Source organism: Passer domesticus, chromosome 5, assembly GCF_036417665.1.
Source record: "Passer domesticus isolate bPasDom1 chromosome 5, bPasDom1.hap1, whole genome shotgun sequence".
In the NCBI taxonomy this organism is placed as follows: Eukaryota; Metazoa; Chordata; class Aves; order Passeriformes; family Passeridae; genus Passer; species Passer domesticus.
The window spans coordinates 74,776,407-74,796,635 of record NC_087478.1 but is presented as its reverse complement, the minus strand read 5'-3'; the positions used below and the strand labels follow the sequence as shown (position 1 = coordinate 74,796,635).

General features: G+C 44.6%; 1 protein-coding gene across 1 annotated transcript in view; it reads left to right on the top strand.

Moving 5' to 3' along the window:
• The window catches only part of BORCS5 (BLOC-1 related complex subunit 5), a 61,566-nt gene extending 42,425 nt beyond the window's left edge, over positions 1–19,141 (top strand). Inside the window, exon 4 of the mRNA XM_064421102.1 lies at positions 15,454–19,141. Within this exon, the coding sequence (XP_064277172.1) occupies positions 15,454–15,684 (231 nt within the window). The 3' untranslated portion in view covers positions 15,685–19,141. The remainder of the gene's footprint in view (positions 1–15,453) is intronic.
• The last annotated feature ends 1,088 nt before the right edge of the window (positions 19,142–20,229 follow it).

Here is a 20,229-nt window from a genome sequence, read left to right as displayed (position 1 = left end):
GGCCGCGGGGCGCTGGCTGAGCCCGGGGCAGCGCCGGGGCTGTGCCCTGCGAGCCCGCTGCCCGGGCTGGCCCTGCCGCTCCTGCCAGGCTGGCTGCGTGCTGGCTGTGCCCCAGGAGGCCTGGCCCTGAGCTCCAGGGTGGCAGGTGCTGCAAGCAGCTCTCCAAGTAGTAAAAGATTATAGAGGTTTTTAAAGGTAGCGTTCCTTATTTAGGTCTGTAGGGCGTACATGTTATTGTGCTGCATGGTTAGGCTCTAATTAAGCAGTTATCTGAACATAAGTTATCTAACAGCAGTTATCCAACATCTTCTATGGATGGAGAAGGTAGCACTTCAGTGGATTTGTAGAGCTAGTTTGCTTTCAAACATGCCCATAACATGCCATCTCATTTCTGACCTCTATGGCAAAAAGGTCTCCTGTGCTGCTGCTTTTACCACTAAACCATCATTTGGAACACTGATCTGTTTAAATATTGAATGATACTGTTTGGGATTGAATTAATTCCTGGGATGAGCATCCTGCAATGAGATTGTCTTTCTCATGTGTGACTACTGATGTTGGAAGCGGTAGAATGGCTGCCAGACTTTATTTTTTTAAAATCAAGAGTCTGGCATGACAGGGAAATGTTGCTTGAGGTGTTTTCTCAGATATTCCCAGAGTTGGTGAATTCTGCATATCTCAAAAGTCCTTGAGACTAAATACCTTTTCAGTGTCAAAAAATGTTTTTGAGCATGTGGTTAATTTTTATTCACCAAGTATAAACACTGACCTTGAGTTGCTGTTGCTCTATTGGCTTAGAGTTAAGAAAATCCCACATGACAAACGGGGTAATAAATTTGATTCATGTGCTGTTTGAGAAGCTGCTGTCATCATGAAGTTGTAAGTCCAAAATAATGTGGGAAGCATTAAAAAGGCCTTTTTACTTTGGTGTATCAAGATCTGAGGCCAGCTATTACACAAGATGTAAAGATATTTGCAGATGTTGGTGACTCAGATCACACAATCTCAGAAATAGGATTTAATTGCCAGCCTAATGACAGTGTACTGCATTAATCCAAGCAGATTGTAATTCTTTTGGCTGTTAAAGTGTGAGAGGGAATAGTGACATGATTTAAAGTCATGGTAGACACTACCAGAGCAATATTCATCAATTGGGTTTGCCTTCTGTAGGGCAAGTGGCAGAGTCCCTTTCAAACCAGCTACACTGGTTTTCTTCCGGTTCATAAGGCTTGTGATTGTCTTTCATCTAAAATAAATTAAATTATGATACTGGTATTCTCACTAGCTTCTTTATAACAGCCTCCTCTGAAAAAATGATGGAGAAATGGGGAATCCTGTATGTCAGAGAACTGACAAATCAGCTGTGGTTTGTTTTTGTTTTTTTGGTCACAACTTTTAGCAACTTCAGATGCTTTCACTCCCTCTGCCAGATCTGGTGGGTTTTTACTGTTCATTTTCCTAATAATTTTTAAATGTTTTTCTTGCTTTGGCTGTTCCGCCTGTGTGTTCTGGAGGATCTGGGTGGGACCCACTTGGCTTAAATCATTCTTTCCCAATTGTTTGGGCTCTCCTTGATGCACTAAATTGAACCACTGCTGACAGTTGCTGACAACCCAGGGTGCAGCTGAACCAGAGCAGGGGATGTCTCTCCTTACAAGTGCAGACAAAGGAAATCGTCTTTGGCGTCACCCATTTGTCAGCAATGATTTCCTTTTGCCATGTACACAAAACTTTGACCCTTAGTAAAGCGTAAAAATGAAAGAGAAAATCAAGAGTATTGTGAAAAGCAAAATGTGTGCACAAGCTGGGACAGTAAATTCTTTTATCCTCATTTGGGTAGCCAGTATTTCCCTTTCCCTTTCTTTAACTCTGTAAATACTGAAGTGTTTTTCTTGTGATGATAGATAAGTGACTGATGTTTTTGACTTTCTACAAAATATTGGTCAGCTTCAGTCTCTGATTTCCTACCTTTTGTCTGAGGTATGTTCACTTCTAAGACTCTAACTCTGCTAATAGTCCTGCTGGCCAATATGCTACACTCACACTGCCTGCAGCCAGGATTTTTTTAGTCTTTCCTTGACAAAATGTCCAAGAGCAAGTATCTTTTGTTCATTGTCTGTGTCACCAGGAAAGAAGTTTCCTGGATTCTGTCAAAACTCAGAAGTACTGCTGTAAATTAATTGGTCCTCAGTAACTCAGAATTAACTGTGGTCATTTGCAAGTCAGCACACAGTCTGAGTTACAGTGGTTCTGAATAGGAAAGAGAATGAGCTAAAGAAAAAAGCCCTGCTTGTGTGACAGTAGTGACTGCAGGTCTGAGCAGACCCATCTGTGCCTCCCTGCCTTCAGGGAGCAGTGCAGCCTAGCTTTGCTCTCCATCCCATTTCCCAGTGTAGCCAGAATTTCTTTGCAGTGTTGGCTGGATCCATATCTGCTCCTAAATGTAGAACCCTGTGCAGCTTCCAGGTGGCTGTGACCGTTCTCTCTTGAGCAGAAATGCATTTATCCAAGAGATTCTTTGAAGGAGAAAGAATTGAAGACATGATGGAAGGTGATTGAGTCAGGTGCCTTTTTTCATACCAGCAGGTGTTCATACCAGAATGAGTTTTGATTTTGGGAGGGAGTGATTTACTTATGACAAGAGGTTTTGTCTTCGCTGACAAGGAAAAAAAGGAGAATGTGCTTGCATCTTTTTAGGGAAAGTACTATAGATTTGCACTGTAACTCATTGGAAGTTTTGAGGAACTCCAGCTGTGGGTTTGAGAGAGCCAAATGTGCTCTCTTCACCAGGAGTGTCTGCTCCAGTTTTGTGGTCTGCAAAACAGGGTTTTTGACAAGATTAGTTTGAAGGCAGATGTTGACCAGCTCTAAAGGTTTGAATGGGGGAAAGCAGCAAATAAGTGGGGAGAAGATTACTTTACATTAAATCCTTACCAGTGGAGGATATCTCCCTGAAATTGTCCCCCTGGGTGCCAGGGAGACAATTTCAAGAGTCAGGTGATAGAGGATGGTGAATACCAGGGAATGGGAAACAAATAGAATAGGTAAAAGCTGGGGAACAGAGCTACATTTTCAGAAAGGGCCCATGATTTTGTGTGCCTTTGAAATAGTCTAATTTCAGTGCCTTAAAAAAGGATTATTGTGTGCACAATGTACTAAGCTTCTCAAAAAATCACATCTTACAAAATATCTGAAGGTAAGCTTAAAAAAATTAGTTGTCACACATGAAAATTGAGTCCTGTCTTCTTTCTATGAAAGCAGAGAGGAAACTGAAAGCCCTCTAAGCTCCTTTCAAAGAAGCTTTGAGTGAAAAGATCTTCAGCATTTCTTACTACACTTCCAGCATTGTCAGTCGAGTTGTGCTTTTGAAGTATTTGATGGACCCTTAAAGGCAAATGTCGTTCCTACATACACTGTGCTTAAGATGAATTTGGAAATGGGTTACTGGGAGGGCTCTGATGCTTTGCCTTGAAAACAAATGTTAATGCAGTGTTATTTGTAGCTTTTGTTATTACCACAGGAATCCCAGACTGCCAATAATTTTGAAAACAGCAGTTTTTACAGTACAAGGTGAAATTTCAAATGTCCCAGTCTAAGCTGGCATGCATCTATGGGTGGGAGTTGGGGGAAAACCCCCCACATTTTTAAATATAATAAATCTTGCTTTACTATTTGTGATAGTTCAATGAATCTTGTCCAGGCAGGCATTAGTATCAGTAATTGGTTTGCCATGCAGCAAATTGCAGTGTATGGCTTGTTTCATACCTATAAATTCTTCTGTGGTAGGGACAGCTTGCAGCAGTCTGATGTTCCCTGCTGGAACTTTAAGGGCCCTTAAGGTGGTGGTAAAGGGAAAAGCTGTCCTATGTGCAGGAAGCTATTCCATCACCAGGAATGAATGAGATCTGGGCCAGAAACTTTGGCAGGACATGGCCTGGCTGGGTACTGTGTCAGCCACAGCTGCAGTGAGACTCAAGGTGCACTTCTGCTGTGTGAGACACCACAGGCTTCTCCTAGCTCCATCCCTCCTTGGGCAGAAAAATCTGAAGTGCCTGGGATTCATCCCGTGCTCCAGTCACAGCTGAGCAGTCTCCCTTCAGGGAATAGACTCAAATGAAGAGCAAGTTTCAGGGAGGTGTTTTTTGCCTGATCTTTGTTTTGTTTTGTTTCAGGACTCATCTGAGTGAGGTGTTTATTGCCGTTTCCTCTTAGTTATGGTTTCCCTGTAGGTGGTTTCAGACCTGAGTTTCCAAGACCGTTTGTGAAATCTGTTTTCAGCAGACGTGCCCTGAGAGTGATCCACCTTCTGACTAAACTGAATGAGGCCAGGAAAAGATGAATGGCCTTACTAAGTCCAAAATGCATCTTCAGCTTCAGGCCTTTGCTTTAGGGCCCATATGGACCAGCCCATGAAGCTCATTAAAGGGGAGGCTCAGGGAATCAAAACTAAGCCTGGCCAAAGTGAAAATGGAGATGTATTTAATTTTGACACAACATGTAAAGATGTTCTAGATGAGGCTGTGTTAACCTGCAAGCAAATTTGAGCCTTTTGGTTCACAGACTTAAATTACCAATGCCCCAAATCCAGGGAAAGGAGTCTGAGATTCCTTGTGCTATATTATTTCTGAAAAGGGGAAGAACCTTGGTTGAAATGCCACTTGTATTTTCAAGGGATGTAATGCCACACTGCCCTTTAGAAAAAACTAGGGAACGTTGTGTTCTGTAAGAAATAAATGCTGTAAATTTAGTCTTTGGCATCTTGGAAGTTGATGGATGAGGACTGTGGCAATCTATCCAGCTCTTTATGTGTCCTCTCCTCAGCAATGAAGTGTTGTTTATAAAGACTGGAATCTCAACAGGCACCATCATGCAGAAATAAATGCACAGGATTATTAAGCTGGAAACATGTTAATCTTCATGTCCTTTAGTTGATCTTGCTCATTTTTCTCCAGTCTGCTGTGCAAGTAGCTTGAATACCTAAGTGGTGGAGTGGTGTCTTAACCAGCCAGCACCAAAATGTGAAAATGCTCTTGAAACAGCTTCACAATAGTTACTGTAATATAGAGAATTAATGTCTAGCAGTGTATGCCTGAGGCAGATGGCCAGTGCTCTGTTCTACCTGAACTTTCTGAAGGGATCTAACAGTTATAAAGGAATATGAAAGATTGTTTGCACTGGTGGCAGTCTGAAATCTGTTTTGCTGACATGCACTGCTTTGTCTAGTGTCATAAAAAAGACCAGTCCCTTGCTCCTAGAATATATGTGTGTAATCAGTTCCAGCATGTTCCCTTGTCTTGTGCTTTATTGCCTTTTGAGAAAAGATCTAAACTGGAATCCTTTCCACAACTGGATTTCCAATGAAGAAAATTAAGGTTGAACAAGCATCTAGCAGTGAGAAAGATTTGTATTATATAGAGAGCTTAGGTGCTTGAGAAACTGTCACTGAAGATCCCAACTCTAGCATGCAAAGCCTTTTAGTAACACTTTGATCAGGATTAGTGCATGGAGTTTATGATCATCAGGTACCAGAAGGAACATCATTCACTTCCTTCTCACAGCTTGTTTAAACTAGGAAACTGGATTTCTTATTCTAGACTTATTTTTCCAGGTGGAAAAAACCTCCAACAACCCCCTACCCCAGGTTTGTAGAACTTCAAATGGGAGTACAAAGTGCTACGTTTCATTACAGAGCTAGCAGACTTGATGGTGGACTTGGGCATGAAAGGGATTTGAAATAGGAAGAAAGCAAGTATCAGCCTGGGGTGCATCACACCTTGCACTTCCCGGAGAAAGGAGAGGATGCTGATTGTCTTGCACAAAGCTGAGGGATCTCATCTGACACACTGTATGCAGCACTCATAATGCTCAAACACAAGAAAAGGGCTGTAAGGATGTGTGGGGAGTGGAAAATCTCGGGAGGAAACTGGAAAAGCTTTGCTTGTTTGGTTTAGTCAAATTATGACAGAAAGTGATATGATTTCTCTTTCTAAATCAGTTTGGCATTAATGTAGACTAAAAATGGCCTTCTCCCTCCCTGAAGGATTGTGTTGATACAAGAAAAGTCAATTCACAAGTTTCATTCCTAACTATTACCTGGTGTTGCAGTGCTGAATTGAAATTTTCAAGGTGTCAACTCTGCCCTTAAGTGAGAATTGGGCTGGGGCGTGGACGTGCCAGGAATATTGGCTAGAAGCTTTTCAGCAGTTTAATCTTCCTTTTAAACAGGTTAGCCAGCCTTATTTGCAAATATTTGGAGTTGCACTGATGACTTTAAGATGGTAGTTGGTACTTGAGGGAGCAGGGTGGACCTTGTGTTAGCAGCCCCATAAATGAGCATTGTGGCAGTAATCAGATGTGATCTGCAGAGATGACTTCATGTTGAAAGCATTACAAAACCTTAGTGCAAGTAATCTGCCCATCTGGCTTTTTATGAAGGGCAGGGTTTCCCAAATGTTTCTGTGCCACTGGGGCATGAATGCCTCTACATGAGAACATTTATTAGCCATTATTGCAACAGTGCTCTGAGGTATGAAACATATGATTTACTATTAATTAATTCCTATGAAACATATGATTTACTATTAATTAATTCCTGTGGGCATTGTTTCTGACTGTGTCATCTACCTCTAGAAGTCTGGATGAAATGCCCCGTAATCTCATGTATGAACTGTGCCAAAACTGTAGTGAACTGGACAAAAAATAAAACTTTTAAACTTTTTTTTTTTTTGAAACTGGAACAGCAAGTAATGCATTTGAAGAGTGGCTGCTGGACTTGCTGCAAATTTTCTGAAAGACTAAATCCCCAATCAGATGAGTTCCAGCCGAAAAACAGGCTCAGGTAGTGGTTTTAAAATAAATCAATATAACAGCAGTATATGGTAAAGAATTTATAGGAGTTTTTAATGTCAGAAAGGATTCTTGGGTCACAGCTTTTCCTTTTGCTTTATCCAGTCTATAGAATTTAACTCTTCCTTATGCCTGACATAAGACTACACAGAAACTGAGCTACTTACTTTTCAATTACAAGTTCTTCTACCAGATTGTAGTACAAATTTTCAAATGCCTTCTTGCATTTGATCAATTTATTCTAGAGATTCATTAGTAGACATAAAAAAGAGGAAATGAATACTCAGCTTTCTGTGAATCTTGAGGCCACTGCAGCTGAATACAAGAAAAATGAATGCTCAGAGTGGATCACAGCTGGCACTACTGCCACACTGAATTTTTGTGTGCATCACTGATCTCTGATGGTTTGTACTCTTGTTACTGTATTTTGAACAATAGTCTACAGCCTCAGAAGAGCTTGGTCTGTAAATGATACACAGTGCTCAAGATTTCCTTGAGGCTTCCCTGAAGCTAAAGATTTACTGTCCAGATGTTGGAACCTCCAGAAAATTGCTGGGATGTCTGAGCTTCAGCAGTGTGGAAGTATGGTGGAGTCAGCCTTGAAAATCTCTTCTGGGAATGAAGGAGTAGATTCTCCCCTTAACATCCATGGCGTGTACTTGGCTCATTGAATGTGCTTTTCAAACGTGGAAGGTAGAGCTACAAATAAATGTTTCAGGAGTTTTTCAGGTTATCAGTGACTGACTTTCTTAGAACTGACATGTCTTTGAGTTTCCCTGGTGAAGGGAAGTTGATTTGGGCTTTCGTATGAGAAATGTGGCTGGCAGGAAAAGAGCAGAAGCTTCATCAGGGCTCTCAGGTGTCCAGAAATCCCCAAATCCTGACTGCTGGGCTCATGTCCATGCTCATCTAACACTGCAGCCTTCTTGCATGTATCCAAGGGATGCAGAGCTTATGGAGGGAGGTCTGATGCACCCAGATGTGTTGGACTGGCAGTGTGAGTGTTCAGGGTGTGTGAACCCAGCTTTGTCTGCAGTTCCCCAGAGAAAAAAGAGGGAGTCTTAGATAATCCTTTTAGCACTTCAAACACAGTAGGAAATAGTTAAATCTCAGCTCCATTGCATTCTGTGAGAACAGATTTAAGAGCATTTTCCACTTAAATATAATTTTCTTTTAGTCTGTCTAACCCTGACTAAACACAGCAATATCATTCCCTTCTGAAAAACTTCTGTGGGACATGTGGAAAAGAAGACCTACAGCTATCAGGTCCTGTCTGTGAAGCTGAGAATAAATAGCAGATGGCTTGCAACTGTAATGATGTTGACTGTTTTCACTGTGAAATGAGAATGGTGGTGTTTTCTGAGAAACATCTCATTAATGATAGTGGTCATCTCTTTTCAAATCAAAGCTTACTTGTGATGGGAAAACCAGCTTGCTTAAAGCTAGTCATTCTGACATGTGGAAAGTACGAAACTGAAATTTATTATAAAATAACCCCCTAAGGGTAAATAACATTTACAATTGCTGTTGTCCTGTAACATTCAGGCTCTGGCTGCCTATAGGAGTGTTGTGGGCAAGTAATGTGTCAGCAGTGTAAAATCAGGAAATGAGGAGATTGAAGGTTGTGTTTTCTAGCAGAATTATTAGGTAGCCTGAAATAAGAGTTGTGCAAGTTATCCTTTAGGCAGTAGATGTGTAACAGATACATATTTTCTCTTTTCCAGGAACAGCTGATTGAAGACAGATCAGGAATGTGTTATTAATTACTGTGGAATTGTATTCCACTAAATAGAGGTTTTGTGAGAATATTGCACACACAGGTGCAATAATCTTGTTTGGGTGGGGTATTTTTATTTATTTTTCTTAAACTTGGCTATTTAGAATAGGTATGGAAGCATTTCTAATGCTCAGGATGTAACTTAGCATTTTTAGCCATGATAAATTTTAGAGATGACTTGTTAGATGGATGTAGATTGTTCTACAAAAGCAGCAAATGACAGCTCTAAAAAGGTGTTCTTATTAATCAAAGACAATGAGCTAGAAATTACTATGACCTTTTCTTGGTGACAGTTTAGAAAGCTTACTAGTAAAATTGGGTCTTTTTGCGTTTTTTTTTTCCTTTCTGCTTTTTCAGGAATCTTGTGCATTTAAGTCTGATACAGCCACAGCAAACACTGGGTCTGAGCCCAGGATCACGTGCAGGGGGAGAGATGGTGCTTTTCAGCATGTGACCCTGCTGGTTTGTGACTGTCAGGCTGGTGGTCAGGCCAGCTCATGGGCCAGAGCACCAAACCTCTGAAGAGAGAGGCTGGGAGGACTCAGTTTGTTTGGAGAACTAAGCTTGTGCTTGGTCAGCTCCTTTGAAGGAGGATGGTGTGACTGCTGCTTTGCAGTGCCCCGAGTTTCACTTGTTCTTCTGAAAATACATTAGCTGTTTTGGAAGACAAAGATGTGGGTTGAGGGAAATATAAGTAAAGACAGACCAGTAGAATGGGTCTGTGATAGGAGATGTGTCCAAACTGGAGAGCTGGCTGTCAGGTTTTGCTGCCCATCTTCTTTCACTCCTGTGAAGTGGGGCCCTGCCTTTTTTAAACCCTTGGAAGTCTGTGGGTGCATTAGGTCCGAGCAAGAGGAAGGGATTGTTTCAGTCATAGCTTTGGTAGTCCTTTTTTAGCACCACTCAGTGACAGCAACCATAACTTAATCTTGGGGGCCTGCAGTTGGCAGAGGGATGCTCGTGGCTCTCAGGCAAGGAGGGCTCCAGTTGGAGCTGGGAGGGTGGTGTGGGCTGAGGAGGCCACGCTGTGTGGGAGTGACAAACACCTCCTGTTTGATAACACAAGAGGCAGGGAAAGACTGACACAGAGGTGCAAAAGCTTATTTCAAGAACAAACCTTCTTACTCTTTGGAATTCTGAATGCTTTTGTGTGTCCCAAGGCCTCCCAGATTAATCAGATTTACAGGTGCAGCAGCTTATATTGATACATGTTTTCATGTATCTACTGTAGAACTAAGGGACTAAACATGGATTTAATTTAGATCTTTAGGAATAAGGGCCTTGATGTACCTATTAATATTGCCATAATTCAGTTCCAGAGCCAGTTAAAATGGTTACTCTTCGTTCTCTATCTTGACTGTGATCTGTGCAGTGCTCAGACAGAATAACCCTTGGCAGCTGTTTACAGAAATGACAGATCACAGAGGGAGCAAAAGGAATATTTTGGGAGTGGATTCAATCTTAGATGTGATAAGGAAATCCTAAACACAAACTATAGTTGTTTATCTGGCAGTGGGGCAGAGGAAGGGTGCAGCTCCATGGGAGCTGAAGCTGAAGAGAAGGGGGTGGGATCCATGGCTGGGCATCTCTGCTCTGTACCCTGGCACAGGAGCTGCCCAGTCAGGTTATCACTTCCCAGTGTGTGCTGGGGGGGAGAAACAGGGATGTTCCCAGCATCAGGAAGTCATTGTGATCTATTGTGCTGACTTGGCATGACATTATCAAAGAGAAAGGGGAGGAGAAAAAAAAATCCATTCATTGAGCACATTTGTTTTCAGGCAGTAGAGAATGAGGAGCTGTCTGCAGTTTTAAGTGTGTTGATTGAAAAGTATTTTCACACCAGCACATGGTGACTAATATTCCATGCAGTCATGTTCCCGCCTGCTGCTTTCTGATGTGGTTTGTGTGCAGCTGCAGGAAGATGTTCATTTAACCCCAGTCAAGCACCTGACACTGTGAAGGAAAGGCTGCTTGTGCTCAGAGTGCTGTTCTAGAAAAGAACTTTCTGGAATAAGGACTGCACCTTAAGAGCTGTGTGCTTTGGAGGGGCAGCCACAGGGGATGGGAGCTGAGAGGAAATTGTTGGGACAGAAGAACACATGCATGTCTGAATGAGTTCTTGAAGGCTGTTACTAAATGTGGGGAAAGCAAAAACATCTTCTTGCCTTTTAAACAAAAACATCTTCTTGCCTTTTTGGCATTTTAGGAAGGACTGGAGAAGCTGGGAATGTCTGAACATCCTCTTATGAGATGTATTTGTTTTGTTATGAATGTCAGCAGTGCCTCTCTAGAAATTTGATTCCAAGTTTAATGAACTTCTGATTGCATTTGCATGTTCTGCAACCAGGGAAAATGTGTCTAGCTGCAGTTTTCAGTCTCTCAGTCATTAAACTGACAAGATATGATCTCTGTTTCTGAGAGCTTGGGACACTCATGTGCCCATGCCAGGGGTACTATAAAACCATGCCAGGTAGGAAGTGTATATATATGTGTGTATATGTATATATATGGGCACTGGTTTGTTTTCAGTGTGGGCTCTTGAAAAGAATTCGGCATTGGCCAGTGCTGACCTCAGTCTTTTTGTGGGCTAAATTAATGTCTTTATTCTGCTTGGCAGTGTGGGCCAAGAAGAATTTTTAAATGAATGCAAGAATTTATGGTGTGCAAGATGTCTGACAGTATCCTCAGTTGTTTTTGTGTTTCATCAGTGTGGTGTTACAAATGGGCCTGTGTAGTGCAGAGGAGACTCAGGGCTGACAATGTGAATGGTGTAGTAGGAGGGGCTGTGCTGGGGCCCTTTTAAGTGAGGAAATATCCATCTTGCAGTGTTGTTGGAAGTAATTATTAATCTGTTTTCATTTGACGAAAGAAAAGCCCAGTAGATGTCATTTCATGTTTAAACGTGAGGCTGAGGCATAAATTAGTGTCCTGCTGATGATAATCCGCAGAGGAGGCATGAGCTTTGAAACAGAAACAGACACAAATTCTGAATGTAAGTGGCTGTACTGAAAAAGTGTGTCGTGCTGGAGGGTGAGTTTTAGGCTTGTCTATTTTTATGGACCTATGCTTCTGAAAGAAAAACTGAAGAAACACCTCTATCCTTTTTGATGTAGCACGGGGAGAAAAATCCTGTCTTCTACTCTGGGCATGTCCAGCCTCAGGTTTTCTGCTTTGACAGGAGGAATGATTTTTGGAAAGAAATAACATTTGCATTAGGAGCTCTCACCCCTTCATTGAGAGCACATCTTTTTTTCTCATCTCCAGATGGGGCAGAACCTCTTACTTTGATGAAAATTAGGACTCTGACATCACATGCTGGGCTCTGCCCTCTGCTTTGTTCTGTTGCTTCTTAACAGGCTTCGAGTCCAGTCTTTTAACTCTCCAGAAACTTCTGTATTCCATTAAGCTGGGGATGTTTGCAGCTTACTGAGTGGTGATGTCTGAAGGACAGATTGGTTGTCAGGGGCTGGTGACAATGCTGCTTCACATCTGTCACATCTGGTGGGTTCAGGGCAATAGGGTCCAGTTGTCTGGTGGCCTGGCATGGTAGGAAGCTTGGAGCAACCAGAGGAGAAACAATGACTCAAATAAACACTCTCAGATGGTTTTAGGACAGTGAAGAACTACTGGTTCTGGGTTGTCTTGCTGGGCTTCTCAGAGAGCTTCACAGTCTGGGATGGGCAAGAAGGCTGAGACTTGAATGTTTTCCAGATGAGAATGTGGCAGGGCTTTGTGGCAGGGACGTGGGAGTTGATGGGAACTGTTCAGAGAAGGCAGCTTCACTCATGGACCCTCGAGGGGGTCTTGGACTGCCTTGGCTGTAGGCAAGGGACCAGACTCTACTTCAGCTCCCCTTTTCCAGGTGCTTTTTATTGCTACTGTATGATGTATGAAATGAAATAGATAGGAATGAGGTGCATTCTTATGCATGTTCCTTGCTCATTATGGATTCCTGCAAGCTGGTGTTAGTCTCTGTGGTGGGTAGGTAGGGCTGACCCTCAGAACCTGAAAGCCCCATCCAAGTGCCAGAGAAATGGGACTGCATGCCAGGAGAGATAAAAACACAAGGTCTGGCATTGGAGGAGCTCGCTTGGAGGGGGAGGAGGTAGGAAGGATGTAATTGGTACTTAGGCCTGCTTCAAGGAAAGCTGAGAGAAACATTGGCATTTATCTCCAGGAATTTACATGTAGTTTCCTTTTTTTTTTTAATAGTTAAAAAATAGGGGTTTTTTAATAATTAAAAAGATCAGACTGAGTAAAAATTGACCTCTCCTCACAATTGCTCCATTTCAGTTCTCCCTGTTGTGTCTCAGGCTTTGCAGCTGTTGTGGCCTCCCTCAGCGGGCAAACTTGGATGGTAGGTGTAAGGAAACACTCGCTTCCACCCTTTCTCCTTCTTGTGAGGCAGCTTTTTTTTATGGCTCTTGTGAATGTGTCCAAAGGTAGCAAAGTGCTTGGAGGCCACTCTGCATTTGTTCTTCCTACTGCAGGTCGGTGTCAGCTTCTCCCCTTGTTCCCCATCAGTAAGTGGATGTTATTCATACTTACACAATGAGCCTAAAAGTCAGCAGATGGAAATTATTGGAATGGAGAGAAAGGGGGGGTTTGGATGGTTTTTTTGCTTGGAAGCTTGGTGCCAGCTTTGCTTCTTGGACAGTGCTGTGAGGCCATGTGGAGAACTTCAGAACCAGAGGAGGTTTCTGCCTGGGTCCCCGTGCTGGTCCATTTAATGAGGCATGCTGGCTCTTGGCAGGTTTCCCACTGGCTGCCCCTCCAGGCCACTGTCTCTCATTAGGTAGGATGTTTTTAGGCACTGGATTGAATTTGCTGGTTGGTGGTGGTCTGCTTTTTACACACTCCTCTTTACAGAGCTAGCGCCAAGCTACTAAATTATTAAGCTGGGGTTTTAATAGAAACCCCTGTGTAGGCTTAAATTGTTTCCACTCTATTTGGAGTTTCCTGCTCTGCTGGTTTTTATTTTGTCCCGTGCATGAAGACATGGAGGAGGGAATTCACAGGAAGGCACAGAGGCAAAGAGGAAGAATTCAGCCTGAGAGCAGTAGAAAGTGCAGGCAAAATAAAAGGTCAGCTGGTACCGTATGCAGTTCTGATGGAGGTGATGGGGGAAAATGCCCCCTAATCCCCAGGACAGTTCAGCAGAAACTTGTGTGTTTGTTTTCAATGCTGTTTGTAACTTAGGTTTCTCAATATAATATTTTCTTGGCCAACTGTTTTTGACTTGACCTCTTCGCCAGGGCTTGAAAGGGACGTTTGTGAGCACATACAGCTACAGCAGTTTATCCCCAGTGTCAAACCCTGCTGCCACCAGTGAGATGGCAGAATTCTCTCTGCTGCCCTCCCTCCTTCCAGTGTTGTACCATTTCCACCCAGTCCTCCCTTGTTGCAGGTTCTCCCACAGCACTGGACACGGGGTCAGGATTGCACCGGCCTGCTCAGTGCTGTGTGAGTCAGGGCAGGTCAGCACCTTGTGTTTTCTCAGCACTGCACTGATAAATGTGTGTTGTCCCTGGTGGCAGGTGCGGTCACTGTCCCCCACTGGGTGGGTTGACTGTCACACAGTTCAGGAGAGAGATGTTGTTTGGACCCGTGCTTCTTGGTAGACCAGGAGTTCTCAGCATTGATTCCCTGAGGCTGCTTCATCGTGAGCAGTGACCCCCATCCTCTGGGAGCAATTAGATAGGAAAGGTTTGGGAAAACAGTGGGAAGAGGTGGCAGTGGGCCACAGCTGCTCATTGTGTATCCTCTCCTGTCCTTCACTCCCAGCCACTTTGGGCTTGTACTGAGTCCCAAGCCAGGGGACTGCTTTCCACAAGGACATCCCAGTTGGAAGAGCCAGTGCACTGGAGTCACTGGGGTTGTTAACTACAGCTACAGTGAGCCAAAGTAACTGAGCTCCAAGTGTGCATTGAGGGCTTGGAACAGCCCTGTTACTGAACTCTTGGAACATGTGGTACATATCTTAGGATATGTATCTTAGGATGGTTTACAGCTTAAACCATCTGACTGGGCTTGTGTGTAAGGTACTGGCAGCTACTGGCTGAATCCTGCCTGGAGATTGCAGGTCTGGCTGAACAGAAAAATGGGCTGTGAATTATAAAGGCTGCCTTCATCACTCAATGGCAGGAACAGCACTGCAGTTCCTGTCATTGTCATCATGCTCAAGCCATGTTTGGGTACTGACTGTGTTTAATTGCATGGCTAATTTACTTAATGTCTCTCCTGGGGTCACTTATAACACTCTTATTTTTGGGTTTCAGGGAAATTAGGGACACTAGCAATCCATTGTGGTTCTCTCAAGGCAGGAGTTTTCCAGATGACAATGGTAATAACAGCTGTGGCTTAGTTGCAGAGTAACCTGGCTAAACTGAGAAAAATTAGCACTGGCAACTGTGGTGGAGCTTAACGTTTGCAAATGAATGATCTCCAGTGAAAATATAGTTCAGCTGTAGGCAGAGGCCATGGGTCCCTTGGGTTTGGATAACTTGGAGCATGTGTTTGTTGGTTTATTGGGGAAACCCTGGCAGTGCCAGTTGGCTTTCAGCCCTGCAAATGAAGAATTTTCTGATCAGATACTTAGGTATTTGGGTGGAGAACTGAGGTGATCATATGTCTTCCCTGGTATACAGCCATGAATCATCCCATTCCATGACAGACTGGGTTATGCACCTTCCAAGGAGCTCCTGTGTACCTCTGTTAGGTCCTGTTAGTGGAGCTTCCAAGGTGGTTGCTTTTGGGAAGGGCACTGTGCTGAAAGGTCTGCGGCAACAGTTGGCCTAATGAGCCTTGCTGTGCTTGTTGTTTTTACACAGATGGACCTCTCTGTGGAGACTCTTTACAGCCTCATGCAGGAGCGCCAGAAGAAGTACGCCAAGTACGCGGAGCAGATCCAGAAGGTCAACGAGATGTCCGCCATCCTGCGCCGGATCCAGATGGGCATCGACCAGACGGTGCCGCTGATGGAGCGGCTGAACAGCCTCCTGCCGGAGGGGGAGCGCCTGGAGCCCTTCTCCATGAAACCCGAGCGGGAGCTGAGGTCGTAGCGCTCCGGCAGCTCCCCCTCCTCACCTTCCACGCTCCAGGGGAGCGCTCCCAGCAGGCTGCCCTGGCAGGTGCTGCCGGACTCTGCCAGGCACCGGAGGGAGAGCGGCGGCAGCTGCCGGGGCTGCACAGCCAGGAATCCAGGAGCTCCCCGGAGGAGATGATTTACCGTTCTCTCAGCTCCCTCCTCTTGCCCTCCTGTCTCCTCTGCCACTACACCGCCTGTGCAGACACATTTGTTTTGTTGTTGTGACTAGTTGGGGTTTACAGAGGAGGAATTTCCTTTCGTCTGATTTATTTTTTTTACTAAAAAAAAATTCAAAGGGATATGGGGTGTGACGAACCCTCTGACATGTTTTTTGTGCCATTGGGGTTTAGACAATTAGATGGCTGGAAGGTGTTTCTGAGATCCCCTGGCCTTGGAAATAAGTGTGTTTTATAGGTGAAAGTGTGGGAGCCAGGAACTGGCTTACTAAACTCTGGCCATTATCATAATTAACGTGGTTTGCAGAGCAGGGTTTTGGCATGTCCTTGAGGCTCGTGTTTCTGTGGGCTCACTAATTTATGAGGCTGCAAAGGAGTAACTGTTCTAGATATGTATGTCTGTTAATGGAAAGCAAACCTTAGTGTTCTTCTCCCCCTTGCCCTGGCAATGTCCCCATTCCCCAGCTGGTGGCATTTCGTGTCCCTCTGACAGACACCGGTACCTACCTGCTCACTTTGCATCTCAAAGTTGGACACAAGGTGTCTTTTTTTATTGGGACACTCAAGTTACCTTGGTGCTGTCTTTTTCACCAGTGGGGTGCAGCTGCTCCTTCAAGTGCATGAGGGTGGAGGGGAGACACAAGAAGTCCTTTGGCTCTTGGTGTTGGTTCAGCTGCCCTTGTGCCCCGAGCTGGGGTGGCACGCTGCTGAACGACTGAAGCCATGGGGCCCTCTCAGCCACCTGCTCCAAAGGCACCAAGATGTTCTTGCCTCCTGCCAGGCGAGCCAAGGCTGAAGAGCCCATGAACCCCAAGGGTTGTTGTGTGTCAGGAGTGCAGTTCCAGCAGTGAGGACAGTCAGGGACAACTCAGCTTCCAGTACAGCACAAGGCAGGGTCACTTGCCAAAGGCAGCTTGCTTCAATATGTCTTAGTACTTGAGAGCATTTATTAAGCAAAAGGTTGTCTCTGAGCATTTGGAAGTAAGAGTGCTGCAGTAGTTTTTGATTGTAATAGTTATTGAGTGGTGGCAAGAAGCAACAGGCTGTTCTCTTGTTGCTTTCCCAAAGGTCATGTAGTGTGAATTTTTGTCATGCAGACTGCAGCCAACTTAGATGTGCATCTGAGCCATGGTGGTGGTTGGATCCCAGGGCCTGCTGAACGCTCCATCTAGATGGAGAGTCCTGTAGAAGTGAAGCTCCCTGGAATAATGCCCTAGGAAGTGGGACTGACTGCTTCAGGGAGGGCAGGGAACTCAGCAGGAGGGTTTTTAGCAAAGGCAGCAGGTCTCCTTGCCTGCTAGTTTTACAAGTTGTATGTACATAGGCATATGCTGTGTGTTGCCCAGGATAAAATATCAGAATTCCATCCTTGTTCAAGCTTCCTGCCATGTTTTACAATTCGATTGTTAAAAGCTTACATGAGACATAACCCAGGAAAAGCTTCTTGTCATGGCCATGCCCTTGTGGGTCCTCTTTGTCCATCATGGAATGTGTCTCTGCCTCCCACCATCAGACACAGGAATATTGAGCTGCTTTAAATAGTGGCTGCAGCCATTTTTGTCCTCTTTGTCCAGATGATGCTGTCTGGATGTTTAAAATGTGCAACATTCAGCTGTCTGCCAGACAGGATCACGAGTGTCCCACACCCTGGTGTGCTGGAAGCCTGTGCCAGTGGGAAGATCCTGATACTGGATGTCAAGGCAGATGCTCTCTCCTGTAAGACACTTCTCTGAGGCTTGTAGACATTTGGCCTCAGGCCATTAACTATCAGATCAAAGCATTGCTCCCTGCAGTGCTAATGAGGGCAAAGGAATAGTATTCCCAGCTGAAGGCTGCAGGAGTGAGCAAATCAGTTCCTTCCTCATTTGCCAGAAAACACCAAGGCACTGGGCTGAGAATGGGAGAAAACTTTTGTTCCTAGGAGCACTGGTCTTTAAACTTGTGGCTGTGCTGCTGGGTCTCACAGACAGAGCTTCTTGAACAGCAAGGGCAGGTTGTGGAAGGCATAACAACTGAACTAGAAAGAAATTAGAGCTGAAATGTGAAGGCCAACCTTTTCCAATGCTCACATGTCACCACCTTCATTCCACAGGTGATAGTCTCTCTCTTGTATGGGTACTGTAAGAAGTATACACCCTCTAAATGCCCTTGAATGATGGTTTACAGTTTTATTTAAAACATTGTCACTGCTTTCAGCAACTGTAAGTCTTAGGCCCTCCTGCTGAGGGGAAGATGTGTCCTGCCACATCTTCTTGAGCTGCTGTTTGTTGCTTGGCTGCTCCTTGTTGGCTTTGCTCCACATGCTGCTTTCAGCTTCAGCTCAGATGCAAGTGATGCTCAGGGTGAGAGTGACGCTTCCCTCCCACGCTGTTCAGCAGGAGCTTGGAGATGTGACTGCAATCTCCTTTCTGCGTTTGAATTTCCTTTCCCAAGCCAAACGCTCTTGGAGGAGGCCTCAGGTATCTTTAGTGAATGTTCCAGCTGTTACTTCTACCACAGATTTAGTGCTATGAACAGTGAATAATCTGGTGTGCTCCCCTGAAACCAGACACTGCTGCCCTTTTCTGCTGTCTGGTGGTGTGTGGTCTGGGTACAGGCTGAGCTTCTTGATACATGATCTTGTGAAAAGCTGGGGAGCAGGACGAGTCGCTGGAGCTGGGGTTCTCCTCTGCCCTGAGCTGCTCTGGCCCTTCCCCTGACTCTGCTGTTGCAACTCCCTCGTTGTGCTGCCACTGGTGCTCCTTGTGTCTCACACTGGTCACTGTGCTGCCCATGCAGAGCAGGTTTGCTTTGTTGTTTCCGTTGTTTTGTCACTGTATACATTGACAGGGTGCTAAAGTGCCAGCCTACCTGCAGGGCAGTTCCTGTGAAGATCTGCTGAAGGGGAGGGAAAAGAGTTTTTGTTGTTGCTTTTATTTTTTAATATATGTATTTTAAATTAAATATATTTAAATATCCTTAAATATTTTAAAGTGTGTTTTCCCCTCCTCCAAGCTTTTACACAGAGAGTTTTCACACTTGTTTTCACAGGCCCATTGGTGGCATGAGCCAGCCCCTCTCTCAGACTGTGTGCCAGTAGTTTCCCGAGGTCCTGCTGTAACATCCCTCCTGTTCTCAAGTTGCCAGAGGGTATTTTGATTGCCAGCCTTGTGGCTGAGCACTCCGTGGTTTATGGGTGGTTACCCTGTTCAGCTTCCTACATGCTCCATGTTCCACAGCTCCAGCATTAAAACTTTTGGCGTGGCTCTTTTCCAAGTGTGTTGTTTCTCCAGTTGCCTTATTGCTCATTCTTCGTTCCCACTTCCCACTGTGGTGTCTGGGCAGTGCAGACATATCTCAGCTTTACTTCGCACCCACTCTGTGACATGGAGGTGGCTGATTTCAGCTGCCCTGGGGCTGCCTCTGCCGTGGGATTGAAAGGAAACATCCCCAGAATGAAAATAATGCTGGTTGGTTTTTTCCCCCCTGCTGCTGTCCCAGTTGTGGTTGGCACTGATGTCCAGTTTGAATACAAGATGTGAGCAGTGATGCTTGGGACTTGGCATTGGGAAAGTGGAATGTGATGAACTCTCATGGGCACAGGTGATACTGAACAAAGGAAGAGAGGCAGATTTACAGGGTTTCTTCTTATTTGCTGCTGTTTTGGTTGTTTTTTGTTTTTTTTAATGGCCTGATGCCCCAGCCTCAGCGTTGCCTGTAGTGTCACACTTTGGCTTTGTACAGCAGTGGAGCACGGTGAGGGTCCCTGGAAATGGCAGCTGAAATCCACTCCTCAAAGTGAGCAATCCCTTGCAGCAGGACATCTCTCCAGAAGTGTTTGGCAGCATTTTACATGCCAGGAAAGCAGCCCCGTCCCAGAGCGGTGGGTGTTGCAGAAGGCAAGAAATAGCTCCCTTTCCTTTTCTATTTATGGTGACTTTTATTAATATTCTTGGAAGTGCAGAACCAGCTCAAGGCTTTACTGCAGAAACACTTCAGTTTGCCTCAGAGCAGCCATTTGGACCTGAGGGCCAAGAAGTTCTTTGCAGGCAGCACTCAAAGGGCAAGTGCTGTTGCCAGGCAAAGCTGATGTGTTAGGAACACTGTTCTACCTGAATTCTCAGGTGTGGGAGTGTGTGTATAATGTAATTGTGGTATTGTGCATGTTACACTGTCTAAAAGTGCTAGAATAACTACTTTTATCACAGATTAATAACAAATACAGACTAGCTAGGTGTGTGGCTGGCTAATTAAGATGTCTGGCTAGGTAAGTTAGGTTGAATCACAGTGATTCTGGATTTTGAAAGTAACAGTCTTATTAGAACCCTAGTGTCTGGGCTTTTCATGCCCCCACTTTCTGGCAG